This window comes from Palaemon carinicauda, chromosome 17 (assembly GCF_036898095.1).
Source record: "Palaemon carinicauda isolate YSFRI2023 chromosome 17, ASM3689809v2, whole genome shotgun sequence".
NCBI classification, from domain to species: Eukaryota; Metazoa; Arthropoda; class Malacostraca; order Decapoda; family Palaemonidae; genus Palaemon; species Palaemon carinicauda.
The window spans coordinates 69394747-69415391 of NC_090741.1; the positions used below are offsets into that span (position 1 = coordinate 69394747).

At 40.5% G+C, this 20645-nt stretch overlaps 1 protein-coding gene across 1 annotated transcript in view; it reads left to right on the forward strand.

The window, feature by feature from the left end:
• The window catches only part of LOC137656127 (small ribosomal subunit protein uS9m-like), a 102653-nt gene that overhangs the window by 74098 nt on the left and 7910 nt on the right, over nt 1-20645 (forward strand). The window contains exons 7-9 of the mRNA XM_068390307.1: nt 6926-7051; nt 8018-8173; nt 14316-14478. Of these exons, the coding sequence (XP_068246408.1) occupies nt 6926-7051; nt 8018-8173; nt 14316-14478 (445 nt within the window). The remainder of the gene's footprint in view (nt 1-6925; nt 7052-8017; nt 8174-14315; nt 14479-20645) is intronic.

Sequence of the window (20645 nt, forward strand, 5' to 3'; positions counted from 1 at the left end):
TTGACTGTCCTTTTTTAATATTATGCTGTATTTGGTGACTTCTAACTCTAAATTTTTTCTATTGACTCGTTTTTTGGCGATTTTTCGTGGTTTAGAAATTTGTCGTCAAGTTTAGCGAACACCAAACACATGGATAACAATAATTAACTGTACTATGTACTATGCAGAAACAAAACTGGGTTTCATTATAGGGAAACATGATAATCAGCGAGCCTAATGTTGCTGCTTCAGCAGACTTACAGCTCTTGTTTGCAACATTAAGGAGTCAAGCCAAGATCCAACCGCTTGAGTGAAGTACAGTACAGTAGTATCTATCAAGGAATATGCTTCTTCTGTTTGAGTTATTCTTCAATATTGAAGAGGAGTTGTGCATAAACTCAAGAGCTTTCAAAGACACCCGTGAATTTGAATAAGGAGCAGCCAAATTTCATCTTTCGTCTGAAGTGTAATTGACTGCAACACTTTGGTCTACCCCATCTTATCTAGTGGGAGGATGTCATTGATTGGTAGTTGTTAGTTTCGTTGGTCTGTTTAAGTAATCAGAGAGGGTGACATGGCTAGAAAAAAATAACCAAAACATGGATAGATGTGTAGATTTCTCAGTGTGTATGGTGTATGCTATCATCTACAGTGTCTTGGCAGCAATTAGTAGGTGGTACGAGTAATTTTAGACCCCCACTAGCCCCCCGATGCATTGGTTTCTGCTTTTGTTTTTATTGTTAGTTTTATTCTTTCTTTTTCAATATTTAACTTAGCCGGTGATTATAATAGCTGCAACTCTGTTGCTCGACAGAAAACTCTAAGGTAAAACTCGCCAGCGATCGCTACACAGGTTGCGGGTGTGCCCAACAGCGCCATCTGTCGTCCAGATACCCAGTACTCAATGTAAACAAAGACTCAATTTTCTCTCTGTCGTGCTAACGACAAGACGTACTTACTCGCTGTTGCTAAACTGGAGTTTTTTCACAACTATTTGGTGAAGTACATTATTCTAGTTTTGAGCTTTCGCTGTGCAAGGTTTCTCTTCACAAATCCTTGAACTCTTTTTGATAACGGATTCTTTGTTGATGACTTTTTGATAGTTTTTTGAATTCCCCTTTGACCAATTCAAAATGGCTGACCCTTCACAAGTCCCAAAATTTAGGAAGTGCAATGCTAGGGACTGTTCAAGGCGTCTTCCGAAGGCTTCTATCGACCCTCACACTGTTTGTTCCAATTGTCGGGATAAAACCTGTCAATTGGAAGATCGGTGTGAGGAGTGCGTTGGGCTTTCGGAATTCGATTTTATTGAATTCCAAAAGTATACACGTAGGCTAGAGAGAGATAGAGTTAGGAGAAGTTCCTCTCGTTCTATCGATATTTCCTCTCCTCATGCCCCACAACCTATTCCTTCCCCTGTAGTGGTTGCTCCTAATCCCCCTCCTGGCACTCAGGAACCTTCGATGGCTGATATGATGCGTGCCATCCAAGCTCTGGGTGAGAGAGTTGAGTCCCTTGCTAGTGACCGTAATCAACTTATGGCGGATGTGAAGGAGCTGAAGTGCAAAAGTGCAGTGGGAAGTGTTAAAGTGAGTGATAGTGTTGTGGATAGTGTTGCGCTTGAGGGTTCGTCTGTTCGTGCCTGTCGTCCTCCTAGTCCGGGACCTCTTGCAAGCTCCCAAGTCAAGGGGAGAAGCAATGTCGTACGACAAATGGGTTCGAGAGGCTTTAATCAGCGAACAGACGTTCCCTCCGTGGTATCGGGCGTATCTACCCAAGATCGCCCCTGCCTAACTAAGACGAGAGAGCCCATATATACCTCGTCTTCGGAAGGTGTTTCTCGCAAGAAACCCTGGACCAAGGTCTCACGACCGTTAAAGCGCAAGTCGGTCCCTTCCGCACAAGTCCAACGGCCCAGTTGTAGCCACTGGGTCAGTTCGGACTCGCTGCAGTCATCCGATGACTGCTCTCCTCCTAAGAGAGGCAAAGCGGTACCGCTTCAGACAGTTACACCGTCTGTCGCCGCACCTGCTCCTGTAGACCCTAAGTGGTCTCTACTGCAAGACATGCAGTCTCAGCTAACGTCTCTTATGCAGGACTTTCGTGCGGAGAAGGTTGCTGCCGCACCAGCTAGTGCAGCTCCTTGCCTACAACCGCCCACACGATCGGTTGTGCGTCCGGTGGACGCTGAGGTAACCTTCTCACGCACACCAGTTGAGAGAGTTCCGCCACCCATGCGTTCCAGTGTGATCTGCCAGCCGCATGTTGACGTTCAGCGACGCACGGAGGTCTCCGTTGACGTTCGTGAGGTTCAACAACCGTCAGAGTTGTTTTGTTTTGACGCGGTGCGTCAACCTCCGCAACCCAGTGTGGTTGCCACTGCTCACCCACATCAGTCCAGACAGTCTGGAGTAGACGCTGTGCGTCCCCGCGCTGCTATGGTTGTTGCCAGCTCACAGACTGGGCAACAGTTCCATGACGTTGCGTCCGGCTCAGTCACGCATGCACCCGTGCGACCGGACTCAGCTTACCAGCCGTTACCTACTCCGTTGCCGTTCCCTCATCAGTTATCGGATGAGGGACTTTCTGATGATGATGTTGCTGCACACGTAGATGAACCGCATTCAGAACTGGACGAGCCTAAGTTTACGCAACCCTCTTTGGACTTTAGGAAAGTTTTGGCCCTGTTCAAAGAGATGTTTCCGGACCAGTTTGTTTCTGTGGCTCCGCGTTCTCCTCCGTCAGAGTTTGTGTTAGGCATGCCGTCATCCACTCCTGCCTTTACTAGACTCGTCCTCGCACGCTCGTCCAAGAGAGCTTTGCGTGTGATAGGAGAATGGCTGCAGTCCAAGAAGAGTTTAGGGAAGACAGCTTTTACGTTTCCCCCTGCTAGACTCTCTTCTAGATCGAGCGTCTGGTATGCCACGGGAGAAGTTCTCGGCTTTGGAGTTCCTGCCTCTGCCCAGGGCGACTTCTCAAGCCTAGTAGACTCTCCCCGCCGCCTTGCCATGAGACGCTCAAAGATATGTTGGTCATCTTCGGACCTGGACCACCTGCTGAAAGGTATCTTTAGAGCCTTCGAAGTTTTTAACTTCTTAGACTGGTGTCTAGGAGCTCTAAGCAGAAAGATCTCTCCGACAGAGAAGGAGACTTCCTTGCTCATTATGTCCTGCATGGACAAGGCCGTACGTGATGGGTCTAATGAGCTTGCTGCATCATTTGTGTCCGGAGTCCTTAAGAAGCGTGAAAACCTATGCTCATTCCTTTCAGCTGGAGTTACACCATGCCAGAGATCCGAACTTCTGTTTGCTCCGCTTTCCAAGTGCCTTTTTCCAGAAGACCTGATTAAGGAAATTGCCGCTTCTTTGATACAGAAGGATACTCACGATCTTGTTGCGTCCTCAGCTCGCAAAGCCACCCCTTTGCCTACCTTGTCAGCTAGACCAAGGATGGACACTCCAGCGTCCCGTTTTATTCCGCCCTTTCGTGGCAGAGCCTCCAGCAGAGGAGGTGCTCGTGCCGAAGGGAAACGAGGAAAGAAGAAAGGAACCAAGTCCTTTAAGGGCAGAGTCTGACTGCCAGCTTCTTCAGACAGCAGTGGGAGCCAGACTCAAGAACTTCTGGCAGACCTGGGAAAAGAGAGGCGCAGATGCACAATCTGTGAAGTTGCTCAGAGAGGGGTACAAGATCCCGTTTGTCCGAAAACCCCCTCTAGCAACGTCTCCCATCGATCTCTCTCCCAGGTACAGAGAGGAAGACAAGAGACGAGCATTGAAACAGGAAGTGTCTCTCTTACCTGAGAAGGGAGCGGTAGTCAAAGTCTTGGACCATCAAACCCTGGGATTCTACAACCGCCTCTTCTTGGTGTCAAAGAAGACAGGAGGGTGGAGGCCGGTGCTAGACGTCAGTGCGCTGAATGTCTTTGTCACAAAGCAGACGTTCTCCATGGAGACCACAAAGTCGGTTCTAGCAGCGGTCAGAAGGGAAGACTGGATGGTCTCTTTAGACCTAAGGGACGCCTACTTCCACGTCCCCATCCACCCGGACTCCCAACCTTTTCTGAGATTCGTTTTCGAAAAGGTTGTCTACCAGTTTCAAGCCCTGTGCTTTGGCCTAAGCACAGCTCCTCTTGTGTTTACGAGGCTGATGAGGAATGTAGCCAAATTCCTTCATTTAGCGGACATCCGAGCCTCCCTCTATTTGGACGACTGGCTTCTCAGAGCTTCTTCCAGTCGTCGCTGTCTGAAGGATCTAAAGTGGACTCTAGATCTGACCAAGGAATTGGGTCTCCTTGTCAATATGGAAAAGTCACAAGTGGTCCCATCCCAAACTATTGTATATTTAGGGATGGAGATTCACAGTCTAGCTTTTCGGGCTTTTCCGTCGGCCCCCAGAACAAGCCAAGCCCAGTTATGCATCCAGAACATGCTGAAGAAGGAACGATGTTCAGTCAGGAAGTGGATGAGTCTGATAGGGACGCTATCATCCCTGGAACAGTTTGTGTCATTAGGAAGACTACACCTCCGTCCTCTTCAATATCACCTAGCATTTCACTGGAAAAAGGACAAGACGCTAGAAGCGGTCTCGATCCCCATTTCCGAGAAGATGAAGTCTTGCCTGACGTGGTGGAAGGACAGTATCAGCCTCAGAGAGGGTCTGCCCCTGGCTGTTCAGACTCCCAACCACGTTCTCTTCTCGGACGCATCGGACGTAGGCTGGGGCGCGACATTAGACGGTCGGGAATGCTCGGGAATATGGAACTCGAGTCAAAGGACAATGCATATCAACTGCAAGGAGCTACTGGCAGTACATCTGGCCTTGAAAAGCTTCAGGTCTCTCCTTCAAGGCAAAGTGGTGGAGGTGAACTCGGACAACACCATGGCTTTGGCGTACATCTCCAAGCAAGGAGGGACCCACTCACTGACGTTGTACGAGATCGCAAGGGACCTGCTCACCTGGTCAAAAGGTCTAAACATATCGCTAGTAACGAGGTTCATCCAAGGCAACTTGAATGTCATGGCAGATTGTCTCAGTCGGAAGGGACAAGTAATTCCAACAGAATGGACCCTCCACAAGGATGTATGCAAGAGACTTTGGGCCACTTGGGGCCAGCCAACCATAGATCTCTTTGCAACCTCGATGACCAAGAGGCTCCCAATATATTGCTCACCAATCCCGGACCCAGCAGCAGTTCATATAGATGCCTTTCTCCTAGATTGGTCACATCTAGATCTATATGCATTCCCACCGTTCAAGATTGTCAACAAGGTACTGCAGAAGTTCACCTCTCACGAAGGGACAAGGTTGACGCTAGTTGCTCCCCTCTGGCCCGCGAGAGAATGGTTCACCGAGGTACTTCGATGGCTAGTAGACGTTCCCAGAACTCTTCCTCTAAGGGTGGACCTTCTACGTCAGCCACACGTAAAGAAGGTACACCAAAGCCTCCACGCTCTTCGTCTGACTGCCTTCAGACTATCGAAAGACTCTCGAGAGCTAGAGGCTTTTCGAAGGAGGCAGCCAGGGCGATTGCTAGAGCAAGGAGAACATCCACCCTTAGAGTCTACCAATCGAAGTGGGAAGTCTTCCGAAACTGGTGCAAGTCAGTATCTGTATCCTCGACCAGTACCTCTGTAACTCAAATAGCTGACTTCCTCTTATACCTGAGGAAAGAACGATCACTTTCAGCTCCCACTATCAAGGGTTACAGAAGCATGTTGGCATCAGTCTTCCGTCACAGAGGCTTAGATCTTTCCAACAATAAAGATCTAAGCCCCGCGAGAACTTTGATGCTGCGGGTAGAAGATGCGGGCAAAACACCAATCACAGGCTAGATAACAAAACTTGAGTTCTGATTCGTCATCTATCAGCGCTTGAACCAATCACAACCCGTCTTACAGTACTATGATGCGTTGGTTACTCATAGAAGATGCCCCGCGCATACTGAACGTACGTAGATTAAGTACAATACCGTAATAATAATAAATAATGATAATAATACTGTACAGTAATAATAATAATAATAATGATAATAATAATAACAATAATAATTTTATTAACAACAACAACAATAATAATAATGATAACAATAATAATAAAAATTTACGTACGCTATTTTACGCTCTCTCTCTCTCTCTCTCTCTCTCTCTCTCTCTCTCTCTCTCTCTCTCTCTCTCTCTCTCTCTCGTACGCTTATTCGAAATGTGATTTTTGCAACAAAGAATATTATTGGATGCAGTACTGTACTACGTACGTATACATACAAAAGATTCATGGAAAAGAAGCACATCCATTACAGTACACACCATTCTAATATGGTATGACTGCATCTGATTTGCGTTTCATGTTCGATTTAATTTTACTACGTACTGAATTATCGTATGATCACATTCTCTTTTCGTGTTTTATTTCTTTCTGTGCTGAATTATATATCATATGTAATGCAATGAACAATCAGTAAGAGCAGATATTACTAATTACAGTATTAATGGAATTACAGGTAACAAAATATCGTATTTGGGGGTCTTCAGATTTCGCGGTATTTTCGAATTTTCCGGAAAATCCGTGATATGTATATATATATATGGGTTATGGAAAAACCCCGCGAAGTGGTGAATCCGCGATTGTCGAACCGCGAAGTAGCGAGGGTTCACTGTAGACACATTTCATAATTGTTGCTGCATGAATTTATTCTCCGCATTTGAAACTATATACCAATTTGTATGACACTGATTATAGCTTTTGCATTATTTTTAAAGTTTAAATATCTTTCCAATGAACATATCTTTGGTTTTCCTGTTTTGAGATTTTTATCCATACTTCATTAATTAAACCATCTTAGGATTTCAAGGTGTCAGGTATTCTATTATTGCATAAAGAAAAAGTGGGTATTCCAAACTGATATGCTGATGAATGTTTTACAATAAACTATTATGTATTTTCATTTCAGTATGAATTTTTCATCAAGTCAATGAATCGTCTAGCTGCACATCCTCTTTCGTATAGAGCTAAAGATTTCATCATGGATTTCAGAAAGAATAAACCCATAGTAAAGTTATTGCAGGAGATTCCAAAGGTAAGGGATTCCATATTCTGATTAAGTCTTACCATCCAGTACATGTTTAGTTACTTTCTAGTACATTACTTAAAATTTTCCATGCTTGAAGAGAAAATGCATTTATTATTATGATAAATAAACTGCAACCCTAGTTGGAAATGCAGAATGTTATGAGCCAATAGAGAAAGCATCCCAGTGTGGAAAACAGAGAAGAAAAGAATAATCTTATGTGGAGAAATAATGCCAGCAATTAAACAAAAATTTGAATGCAGAACAATAGCAAGATATGTAGATGGAGTATAGATTTGATAAAGAATCATATGATTAGCTTGGCATAAAGTGTAGTACTGTTGATCAAATGGTAAAAAAACCTGAGTAATGAGACTAACATTTTGAATGGAAAACTTCAACAATGAAGTGTTATTGGAGAAAATTATTTAATGATTTTAAAGTTTCTTTTTTGTACCTAGTGTTTATGTACTGCAGTCCTTGTTTCCTTTCCTCACAGGTATTTTGCAATATTGGAGCCTTTTGGCTTATAGTATCCTGTTTTTCCAACTAGGATTGTAGCTTGGCTAGTAATATTAATAATTACTCGGAAATACAGTACAATAATAATTATTGAGAGATGACTTGAATAAATCTATAAAGATACTGCTAAAGAATATTGCTAGTATACTTTTTTCTGCCATTGCTCATCCAAAAAATAAGGTTGTAGTACTATATGAATTTATTTTCTGAGTAGCCTGTAGAAGAACTGATTTTTTGACGTAATTTTTCGTGTGCAAAGTAATCATTAACTTGGATTAAGTGTGAGCATATGCATAAATTTTGATTGTTGGGAAAGGTGACAGTTTGAAGTTGGCCAGTGTGGGCAAATGTTTTCCACAAAATATGTAGAGATGTAACCTTAGATTTTTGTGAGGATGGGAAGTTAACAGTTGATGAAAAAAAAAATACACTTTTGACATTTTCTCTCTAAAGGTTATGTACACTGCTGAAGGTGTTCCATACATGACAGAAACTGGAAGAAGAAAAACAGCCACCGCCACTGTCACAGTATATGGACGGGGTTCAGGGAAGGTGACAATTAATGATAAAGATATACTTTATTTCAGTAACCTTCAAGATAGAGAGCAGGTATGGATGTTTCTTAGTATCTCTGAAACATAAATGCTTATATGAAAAATGGATTTTACAGTATCTCATTGACCGTTGCCTTCGTTACATGGCTGATATGTACAAACCTTACCTTCAAGTTACATAGCTGATATGTAAAAACCTTACCTTCAAGTTACATAGCTGATATGTAAAAACCTTACCTTCAAGTTACATAGCTGATATGTAAAAACCTTACCTTCAAGTTACATAGCTGATATGTACAAAACAAGCTCCTCGACCTTAAAGGTAAAAAACCCCAGATTTTTCTCTCTCTCTCCTACTATATTGCATAGGTAGTAAGTTGGCCAGGGCACCAGCCGCCCGTTGAGATACTACCACTAGAGAGTTATTGGATCCTTTGACTGGTCAGACAGTAATGCATTGGATCCCTCTCTCTGGTTACGGCTTATTTTTCTTTGCCAAAACATATACTGAATAGTCTGGCCTATTCTTTACAGATTCTTGTCTTGCCTCATACACCTGACAACAATGAGATTACCAAACACTTCTTCACCCAAGGGTTTAATTACTGTACTGTAATTGTTCAGTATACTTTCCTCTTGCTAAGGGTAGGAGAGACTCTTTAGCTATGGTAAGCAGCTCTTCTTGGAGAAGGACACTCAAAAATTAAACCATTGTTCTCAAGTCTTGGGTAGTGCCATTGCCTCTGTACCATGGTCTTCCACTGTCTTGGGTTAGAGTTCTCTTACTTGAGGGTACACTCGGGCACACTATGCTATCTTATTTTTTTTCTCTTCCTCTTGTTTTTTGAAAAGGTGTGTTGGGCAGGCTTAATAGAAGGGCCATGGATGCCTGGTGGTTTATCAAGATGTCTTTTCCTTATCTGATTCTTTTTATTCTCAAAACCATCCTTACTGTCCTTCCTTCTGTTGAAGTGGCTATCCTGGAGGGTATTTAGCCTTGCTTGGTGCATCGGCTCCTTTATGTTGACTAGTTTTCTTACTTTTTTTCTATAGTCTACGGGTTTGATCAATCACTTTATATATATTTATGTAAATATTATTTTTGTTTTCATTCTTGTTAATCTAGTTTTTAAGTATGATGTCTCTTTTTATTACCATTAATTCTTATGCTGTCTGGAGACATTGAGCGAAATCCGGGACCAGTATGTCCTAGATTTCGTCAATGTCATCTACTGTATTGCAATATTCGTGGTCTTCATGCAAATATTTAAGACCTTACAGTTGCGTCCAGATATTATGATATTCTTTTGTGCTCAGAAACTTTGGTTTCTAAAATAAGGCACTCATCTGAGCTCCTTATAACTGGTTTTAAGAAGCCAATAATGTTGAAACGTGATGCCATTCTTAGGGCCAGGGTAATGGCGGTGTATATTAGGACTGAGTACCCTGCTTCTCATAAGTCCTGCTATGAATGTGGATGTCATGAGATTCAGGTAATAAAAGTTTGTGGCCGGCATAACTTTTATTTGTGTTCGATCTACCGGAATCCAGACATGGATGATTCTATCTTCGATTGTCTTCTTATTATTATGGCTAAGATACAAGAAGATGATAGAAAAGCTTCTTTAGTCTTTGTTGGTGATTTCAATGCTCACCATAGGGAGTGGTTAAGTTCTATCTCTCGTACCGATCGCCATGGCTTAAGAGCTTTAGACTTTGCCTCTGAATCAGGCTGTGAGCAAATCATAAATGAAGCTACTCACAGGTTTGGTAATTGCTTGGACCTCGTATACATTGACTCCCCTAGCGTTATAACAAGTCAGGTTGGTTCTCTAGTCGGGACATCTGATCATGCCTTGATTTCATTAGTAGTGAAGACTGAGCAGCCTGTCCCTGATGTATCATATTCTTGTCAAATTTATATGAAATCTCAAGCAAACTGGAATGGGATTTTGCATGATCTTTTGTGCTTGAATTGGTCACAATCATATAGTAGTGTTGATCCTGTTGTCCCTTTGAATGAGAATCAAGTGAACATAATTGATAGCCGTATCCCTTCTCATGTGCTAAGGTACTGAGTGAAGGACAAACCGTGGTTCAATGATGATTGTAGACGTGCTTATTTGGAGAAGCAGGAGGCCTATCATCTTTGGAAGGGTAACAGATCAGATTTGACGTGGAATAACTATACTCAGCTTAGAGCTTTTGCTCAGAGAGTTTATGCTTTATCTGAAAAGGAATGCAATTTAACCATAAAAGGAACCCTTTCTGGTACAACTCAGGAACATAAATGGTGGTCTACCCTTAAATCTGCACTCTTTGGTGTAGATGCAACAGTTCCTCCTTTATTTAAACCAGATGGCTCAGTCACTCACTGTCCAAAGGAAAAGGCAACCCTTTTGGCTGATGTTTTTGACAGTAAACACAATGATGAAAAACTTGAACTTCCTCATTCCTTTTTTCCTGAGGTTAAACTAAGTAGTTTAGCTTTTTGACCTCGTGAAATTAAAGCTCTGTTGATGGACCTTTATGCTTATGGAGGTGTAGACCCAAACAGTATTTTTCCTTTCTTTTTTATAAAGACTGCAGATTTCTTAGCTCCAAAGTTATCTGTTATTTTGTGTAAGTTAGCAAGAAGAGGAGCTTTTAGCACTTGTTGGAGAATTGGTAATGTTACTCCTCTATGTAAATGTGTTTGTGGTAGCTCAAGTTCAACTGATTACCACCCAATTTCCATAATTCCTATATTATCTAAAGTTTTTGAAAGTCTGGCAAAACGTCTTTTAGGTTTGCTGAAGGTAATCATCTATTCCCTAGTTTGCAATTTGGTTTTCGTTAAGGCCTTGGAGCATGTGATGCCCTTCTTACAATATCCAATGCTGTACAGAAATCTCTTGATTGTGGTCAGGAAGTTCAGATGACTGGCCTTGATTTTAGTGCTGCCTTTGACCATGTTAATCATGAGGCAATTATTTTCAAACTCAAACAGTTGGGATTAGGTGGGTCGTTTCTTAGCATTATTATTGAATTTTTAAGTAATAGATCTCAAAGAGTTGTTGTTGATGGCACCATAGTGAGTTCATGTATAGGAATGTGATATCCAGTGTTCCAGAGGGTAGTGTTCTTGTCCCATTACTTTTCATACTATATACACATGACATGTGGTTTGGCCTAGAAAACAAGCTTATTGCATATGCAGACGATGCTACTCTCTTTGCATCAATTCCATCCCCTGAACGTAGATCTGGGGTTGGTGAATCCCTTAATAGAGATTTAGCTCAAATTAGTGCATGGTGCAAATTATGGGGTATGAAGTTGAATCCTAACAAAACTCAAAGTGTGGTTGTAAGTAGGTCAAGGATGGTGGCTCCTCAACATCCGGATCTCAGTATTGATAAAGTTTCTTTAAATTTGTATGACTTTTAAAACTTTAGGTGTGATTCTCAACAGCAAATTTACTTTTGAGAAACACTTTAGGTCTGTGTCTTCTTCAATTGCACAAAAAATTGGCTTATTAAGAAAGTCTTTTAAGATTTTCGGTGATCAATCTATTCTGAAGAAATTTTTTAATTCTTTCATTCTACCTTGTTTTGAGTATTGTTCTCCTGTCTGGTGTTCAGCTGCTGATTCTCATCTTAATTTGTTGGACAGAAACGTACTGTCTATTAAATTTCTTATTCCTGATCTAGATATTAATCTTTGGCACCGTCATTCAATTAGTTCATTATGCATGTTGCATGAGATTTTTCATAACTCTGACCATCCTTTACATTCAGATCTCCCTGGATAATTCTTTCCTGTTCGTAATACTAGGCAGGCAGTTAATTCTAATAGCCAGGCCTTCTCCATCATGAAGCTCAATACTACACAGTATTCTACTACACAGTACAGTATTCTAGAAGTTTTATTCCAGCTGTTACCAAGTTGTGGAATGATCTTCCTAATCGAGTAGTTGAATCGGTAGAACTTCAAAAGTTCAAAGTTGGAGCAAAGGTTTTTATGTTGACCAGGCTGACATGAGTCTTTTTATAGTTTATATATGACATATCTGTTTTTGACTTAGTTAATAGTTTATATATGACATATCTAATTTGACGTTGTTACTGTTTTTAGAATGATTTATTGTTAATTTGTTCTCATCATTTATTTATTTCCTTATTTCCTTTCCTCATTGGGCTATTTTCCCCTATTGGAGCCCTTGGGCTTGTAGCATTTTGCTTTTCCAACTAGGGTTGTAGCTTGGCTAGTAATAATAATAATACTGTGTAAGGGATAAATAAATTATACAGTAGATCTGCAGAAGGCATCAGTTGTTCTGATAAAAAATTACATGTTGTATATCAGATTGGTTGCTAAGAAAATGTGAGAGAGATAGTAAGCATAAGAAAAAAGAAGAGAATAGTGTTTCTGCTCACAAATTTTATAATTTGCATGCTGCCAGCTGAAAATTTACCACCATCTTCATGCGCTTACATTGGTTGTCTCCCTTCTCTGATGCTAGTTACCGCCATAAGATCCTGCACTCTTATTGGTCAGCATCTATCCCATCATGCATCTACGTATCGGCGTTCCTTAACCATTTTGCATTGGCAGCACTATTGTTCACATTGAATTCATGTCATTGATTTTGCTTTCGTGCTTTTATTTACTGTATTGTATCGTGCTGTGTTATTCAACTTGCACGTTGTTAGCTGTGAGTCCTAAGAATGTTGCTGCTGTACAGGGAAAGAAGAGGATGCTTTCTATGGAGGTGAAGCTTGAGATAATCAAGAAGTATGTGGCTGGCACGTGGTTGTGTGATCGTCAAGGAATATGGCCAAAATCCGTTGATGATAGGCACCATCCTTAAACAGAAGAAAGCCATCAAAGCAACACCTAAGGGCGTGACTGTTTTCTCGAGCAATAGTAGCCACGTCCATGATGAGATGGAAAGACTGCTTCTATTTTGAATTGAGGATAAGGATATCGCTGGGGACACAATCACCAAGACGATAATCTGCCAGAAAGTCAGCGTCATTTTCGGAGATCTCGTGCGTGCTCAGGCGGAAGACGACGTAGGAGAAGGGACATTGAAGCAGGAACCACCAGAGTTCAAGGCTTTATGGGGGTGGTATGAAAAATTCAAGAGATGGTCTGACGTTCATTCAGTGGTGAAGCATGGGGAGACTGCCAGCTCTGTCACGAAAACGGCAGAAGCCTTTGTTAAGACGTTCGACGAGTTAACTATCAAGGAAGGCTACAGTCCCCAGCAAGTCTTCAACTGTGACAAAACTTGGCTTTTTTTTTTTGGGAAGAAAATGGAAGTTGATGAGGATGACATTAATTAGCTTCTTGAGGAGCTTACGATGGACGACCAGAAGGAGTTGGAGGCTATGCAAGTGAACGTCATTCAGGAACAGTTCTCTAGCAGTAGAAAAGTGACACCCAGAAAAGGTTCACACATGTCGTGCTCTTGAGTATATAAATGATGTTTGCGTGTCATTTCGAACCATTTTAAGAAGCAGGCAGAAATAAGCTTCCTTGAATATTAATAAGAGGCCTTCGATACTAATAGGCCAAGAGAAAGCTCAAAGTGATAAAAAAAAAACAGAAAAGTGGAAGTGATGAAGAAAATTATTAAATTTAGAAAATACAAAACGTACAGTAAAAAAAAAAATGTAAATTAGAAAAAGGCATAAAAGGAAAAAAATAATTTGTTTTTCGTAAAGTTAGGTGTTAATATTTTCTGCCATATGCTAATGTGCTTCATAGAGTTAATCGGGAACTTGTGAAAGGTCAGCCATTTTGAATTGGTCAAGGGAAAATTCCAAAAAACGATCTAAGTCATCAACAATGAATCCGATACAAAAAAAGAGTTCAAGGATTTATTTGAAGAAAAACCCTGTACTGCGAAAGCTCATAACCAAAATAAAGTACTTCACCAAATATGATGGGAAAAACTCCAGGTTTCAACAGCGAGTAAAGTACGTCTTGTCGACACGTCGACAGAGAAGAAATTGAGTCTTTGTTTACATCGAGTATGGTATCTGGCCGACAGTTGGCGCTGGTGGGCACACCCGCAACCTGTATAGCGATCGCTGGCGAGTTTTACTGTTTTTTGTCTGTCGAGCAACAGAGTTGCAGCTATATATATTCACCGGGTAAGTATATTCAAAAATTTATTTTATAATTAAAATATCATATTTCTTTCTTGGCAGATTTTGTTCCCATTACAATTCTGTGGTGTCCTGGGTACAGTTGATGTTGTTGCTGAGGTTGAAGGCGGAGGAACTACGGGTCAGTCTGGAGCTATCCGCTACGCTATAGCTATGGCACTTCGTTCCTTTGTAGACTTGGAAATGGTTGAAAAGATGAGACTAGGTGAGTTTGCTGGAAAGTACTCATGATTGTTATTATATATTGTTAGTTACAGTTCATGTTTTAGCTTTATAATTAAAATACATTGCTAGGTGCCAAATGATGTTTTAGCCAAGAAAATTATTGCTTTTCGGGGATTAAGCCCAAAAATGTTTTATTCTATTCTTTAGGCCTGATTTACATGACGGCATTGATGGGCCATACCTAACCTTTACACTATGATACTGAAATTTGAGAGCCAGCTGTCATTAAATTGAAAAACTAACAATTTATCCTTAGAGGTAGTTATTTCCAGCAGAGAAAACAGGCATTTGGAGGACCAAAACTACCCTTTGTCACACAATACACATTTCTGTTGATTACTTTAATTCTTTGCAATGATTTCCTTTTATTGCGGCTTGTAAATTGACTTTTCACGGTCGAGTGTAATATGGTTATGGATTTTTCGTCTAATTTTGGAGATATATTTTTCGTGGTAGCCTCTGCTATTATATTGGTCAATTCAATTTAACGGACCACTGTTCTCCCCCTATTATTCCAAAATACCAAGAGATGAGAGGAAATATGGAAGTGGCAGAATACGACTCTTTGGGTTATGACAAGGGATCTGTTCCTACGTCGTGTCAGAAGTCGCATTTATACCAATAGTACTCGACTTACAACTGTGATAGGGACCTAAAAATGCATTTTAATTCGATCTGGATGTATGGCAAACTTTCGTAGATTATGATGCTGCGTCATGTTACTGTACTGGTAATCTAAATTTTTATCAATATTGTATATTATTTACCGTAATTTTCTTGGTTTATAGGATATCATTTACTTTATTAAAAGATTTTTGTAATCTATTGTTAAATTTGGAAGCATTTTAGCAATTAACAATTACTGACCAGTTTTTGTTTACCTTTGGTTGTGATGAGCTGATCTTAAGGTCCCGCTACTTTATCAAGAAAATAACAAGGTGTATCGTTTATATAATTTTTTAACTTATTCAAAATAACTTTGTGATGAATATTACACCCACACCAATATATTATAGGATATCAGAGTTTTCATACAGTTCGTTTATAGCCATCATTATTAGCTATTATAAGAATAGGTTGTGTGTATGTACGGGTGTGTCGGTTAGTTCACTTTTAATGCTTCATAAAGTATTTCAATTTTAGTTAATTTTTAAGCCTTCATATTTCTTTAGACAGTCTGTGATTTATTAAAGCATGATTGTATTCTACTTTTCAAATTGGGGACCATTTCAATAATCAATAATTACTTTTGTATTACTGTACTTTTGGTAGTCATCAGCTGATCTCAAGATCATGCTACTGTATCGTTTATATAATTTTTTAACTTTAGATAAATATCTTCAAAATGAATATTTCATCTGCTAAAATATATTATGGGATAGCATAGTGTTCATACAGTTCATTTGTAACCGTTAATTAGTTATATGAATACGTTAGTTTCTCTCTCTCAAACTCTGTAGAGGATGTTTCTTGACATTATTAGGTATACGATGTTTCGATAATGAAAATACTAATATGACTCGGCAAAATATCAAAAGTAATTTACTCCATTTGCTGGTTCGTTTTCCGTCAGAAATACGTCAGTTGACAGTACTTGTTTTATAAAATTTACTGTAAATAGTACTGTAGGCTACTCAAAATAACCGATGCAGACCACTGAAATACTCTGTATAAATACTCAATGTTTCGATGATGGGAATAATAAGATTACTCAGTAATGAATCGAATGGGAATTACTCGATATGCCACTTGCCTTCCGCCCGATGGCCTAGTGACCTGCCCCAATAGAGAACGTACGCTCACCGCCCTAGACCACGCTCGACTCTTAGGGTATGGATTACAGTGAGCCCTCGCTACTTCACGGTTCGACTATCGCGGATTCATGACCGCAGATTTTTTTCATAATGCATGTAAATACATATATCGCGGATTTTCCGGAAATTTCAAAAATAGCCGCAATATATAAAGACCCCAAATATTTCGTTAATTCCATTAATAATTAGTAATATCTGCTCTTACTGATGGTTCATTGCATTACATATGACATATAATTCAGTACAGAAAGAAATAAAACACGAAAAGAGAATGTGATCATACGATAATTCAGTATACGTAGTAAAGTTAAATCGAACATGAAAAGCAAATATCTCTCTCTCTCTCTCTCTCTCGTAAATTATCATTTGGTCATTAGCGGCAGTTTGTTATTGTTGATTAAACGCAAAAAAAAAAAAAAAAAAAAAAATGTTTTCCTGCTTTGCTACGTATGTAGGATTTTATATAGATACAGTAAATAATATTTGTAATAGCATATTTACTAAAAGCTTTTAATATAATTATTTATCACGTTCATCATGCGCGTTTAATGCCTTTGTTTGTTTATTACGATTGAAGATGGAGCGTACAGTAAACAAATGGAAGGTTTCCGTTTCAGGCGGCGTCATAAAGAAAAACATTACAGTATATAAATGGCATTCATTTAATTTATTTGGAAGTCCTAAGAAAAATTAAGTAAAACATTGGTAATAACAAAATCAACATATAATCAATATAATCGATGCAAAAACTAACCTATACACAGATGTGTAAATGCGTTTGTTTCTTCATTATGATCAGAGATAAACGTAAACAAAACATTGGTTGTCATTTTTATCGTGCCTTTAATATTTGTGCATGTTTTAGTTTAGGGTATTGTAGTACATGCATTAAGTGTTCTTTACATTAAAGGGTAGTTTGTTAACAGTACTACGTAAAGGGAAGGTTTTAAAAGTCTGAATATACATGTTAAATAAATACGTAAATATGGTGTCCCTACTTCGCGGATTTTCTGCTATTGCGGTCGGGTTTGGAACCTATCTACCGCGATAAACGAGGGTTCACTGTACCAGAGGTTTTTTCATTTAGATTTGGATTGTAACCAGTCATGCAAGGTCTTTCATTGTCTTGTGTGCAATTTTCGTTCTTTCATTCCATTCTTGGCCCAGAGTGTATACTGTATGCTCAAGGAAGAAGAAACATCATTATCTTGTGTGCAATTTTCATTCCATTCTTGGCCCAGAGTGTATATGCTCAAGGAGGAAGAAACAATCTCTCAAATGGTCTCTGAAGCCCTCCACCTTTTGGAAGTAGATAGCAGCTCAGGGAGCAATGCCTCTAAAATTGCATGAATTTGGTTTGGTACTAGCGGAGTAAAGAATCCTGAGTCAGTGTTCCTTTGTGGATGTCATTACAGTCATTTGTGATTACAGTATAGTGATCTGGGGAAAGTGACCGTGGTACCTGTTAAAGAGGGATCATTGGCACCCTTCAAGGTTTAAGTTCCTTCTTGGAGCTGCCATGGTTGATCTAGCTTGTGTGTCACTAGACAGGTTCAACGATGACATTTGTAAGTCGAGAGCTCTCTCCTTTGGGATGATCAAGCAACATTCTGCCTCCTGCACTCTCAGCATAGGACATTCTACCTACCCATTGATCTTGACCACCTCTGCACTTCATAGCAGAAGACTCGTTGTTCTAGACTCTGATCGTTGGCCATAGAAGTCTTTTATAAGGCCAATCTCCAGACTGCCTATAAGGTTAACTAATGGTAAGGAGTGGTGGCATCCTTTGCCCTGTCCAGAACAGGAAGCTGATACTGTCTGGTGGGAAGTCGTTAATCCTTTCTAGCACTCTCATATCCAATCAATGGGCTAACTTGGATCAGAGGTGAAGGGGGTCTGATAGTCATGAATCTCCAATCAACCCAGCAGTAATCTTCAAGGGTCTTCTTCTACTTCTTCTTTGTCTGCATCTTTTCCCACTTTTATGTGGGGTCGATGTTTCTGGCCAGTGTTCTCCATCTACTCTGTCCCACACTTCATCACCGGTTAATCCCTTTGATCGAGGGTCATCCTTGATACAGTCCATCCACCTTCTCTTTGGTCTCCCTCTCCTTCCCTGTACCTCTGTTTCCATTGCTCTCCTCCCAATATACTGTTCATCTCTTCTTATGACATGACCATACCACCTCAGTCTAATTTCCTGGATCTTATCTGATAGTTCTCAAACTCCTGTGGTACCCCTAATTACCTCACGGAATATCTTATCTCTTCTTGTCACCCCACACAGTAATCTTCAAGGGTCATGGCCCAGCAAAGACCTATGGCTAAACTTTTAAGGGATGCCATGCCTAGGATCGATCGAGATGATCAAAGCTCCTGCTTTTTTTACCTCTTCTGCTGGAAAAGGACTGGATGGTACACCTTTTTGTGGCCTTTAGTTGGATCAGTCCAGGATGGGTGGCAAGGGGAAGGGAGGAGGTAGGGGACATTTAGAAGGGCAGTCTCCTGCAGCTGCTGCAAATGGGAGGATACTGGTCATACTATCAGCAACATGGGGTCAAGTTTTGGGTAGGAAATACTTTGAGGACTAATGGTTACCTGTGACTTACACTCTGAAGTTTTTCATCTCATACTCTCTGAAATCACAGAAATCTCCTAATTTGTGAGTGATGGTGGAGAAGAATGAGCTTCAAGTCATTCGAGGTGGTTCTCCGCGTTTCTAGTTTATTTTTTCTGATGGAGTTGTCAAATGAGAGCTTGAATCGAGACCAGTCGTCAAGCTTTCAGTGGACCTGAAAGATGCTTACAGTATTTATATTTCCAAATGCCAAGCTATCATTCCTCCAGAAAGTACCTCTGCTTCTGTCTCTATAGAGCAGTGTATCAGATCAAAACTCCTTTTTTTGGACTGTCCGCTGCTACTTGGGTTCACTCATTCACCTTGGATCTAGTTTCATATGATATATCTGTGGAGGTACTGTACCTCGACGAGTGGCTGTTTATGGCCTCCTCAGAGAGGCATATACATCAGGATTAAGATAGGTTACTCTCCTTTTGTTGAGATCTGGGAATCATGATAAATTGGAATCCTTTTGTTGAGATCTGGGAATCATGATAAATTGGAAAAGTTGAGTTTCAACCCCAAGCAGAGGAAGTATTTAAGGGCATGTTGATATACTGCAGCAGCGAATCTCCTTTAGAAGATCGCATAAGCAAGCTAAGAGCAGCAGCGCAACAGTTCTTGTACAAGGAGCTTGCAGCTTCTGGCTCATCACTTGTCAACAGCCAGAAATCTCCTATCCAATACTTGTTCCAGTGAAACAAAGAGTTCGAGATGATTTTGCATGTTCACTGGAAACCTTTCCATGGGAGCTCCACCTAACTTGCCATTTATCACATACAGAGCCTTCAGTTCTTGTTGGTGCTTTGGTGTGGTGAACAGAAGAACAAGCACCTGCCCATCAACTTGCTGGAAATATAAACATCATCTATACAGTTTGATACAGCCATCCGTAGTATTGATGAGCAACAATACTAGTCATAGCTTATGTCAACAAACTAGGAGACAACAGGGAGTTTAAGATGTCTTTGCCTGTTCACTGAAATTTTTTACAGGGGAGCTCAATGTCAACAAACTAGGAGACAACAGGGAGTTTAAGATGTCTTTGCCTGTTCACTGAAATTTTTTACAGGGGAGCTCAACTTAACTTGTCACCTATCACATACAGATCCTTCAGTTCTTGGATATATCAAAGGAGGGTTAGGGCATACACCTGGGGACCTTGTCAGTGCATAGGTGTGGTGAACAGAAGAACAAGCACCTGCACATCAACTTACTGGAAATATAAACATCATTAAAACAGTTTGATACAGCCACCAGAAGTACTGATGAGCAACAACACTAGTCATAGCATATGTCAACAAGCTAGGAGACACTATTTTGCACATGTTAAAGAGTTGGAGATGTAAATCTGGGTAGTGACCACAACTACCTATAAAGGTACATAGTTGCAGACATGCCCAGTCTTCAGCAGTAAGTAATGAAGTCAAAATGGTTCATACATCATTGGAAAAGCTTCTTGCTCGGTGCGGGGCACGTCGATCAATTTGTTTGTCATACACTTGAACAGGAAACTCCAATGTTTTACTACACATACCCCATTTGTGACCAGTTCTTAAGGATGCAATCCTACACCTTTGGGACAACCTGGGTACATAGGGCTTTCCTCCCTTCTGCCCAATTCACCTAGTAAATAACAAGTTGGTGAAAGTGTCCTGTCTCAGGATGACCTTTGTTGCTAACAGATGGCCACAGGCCAAATGGTACCTC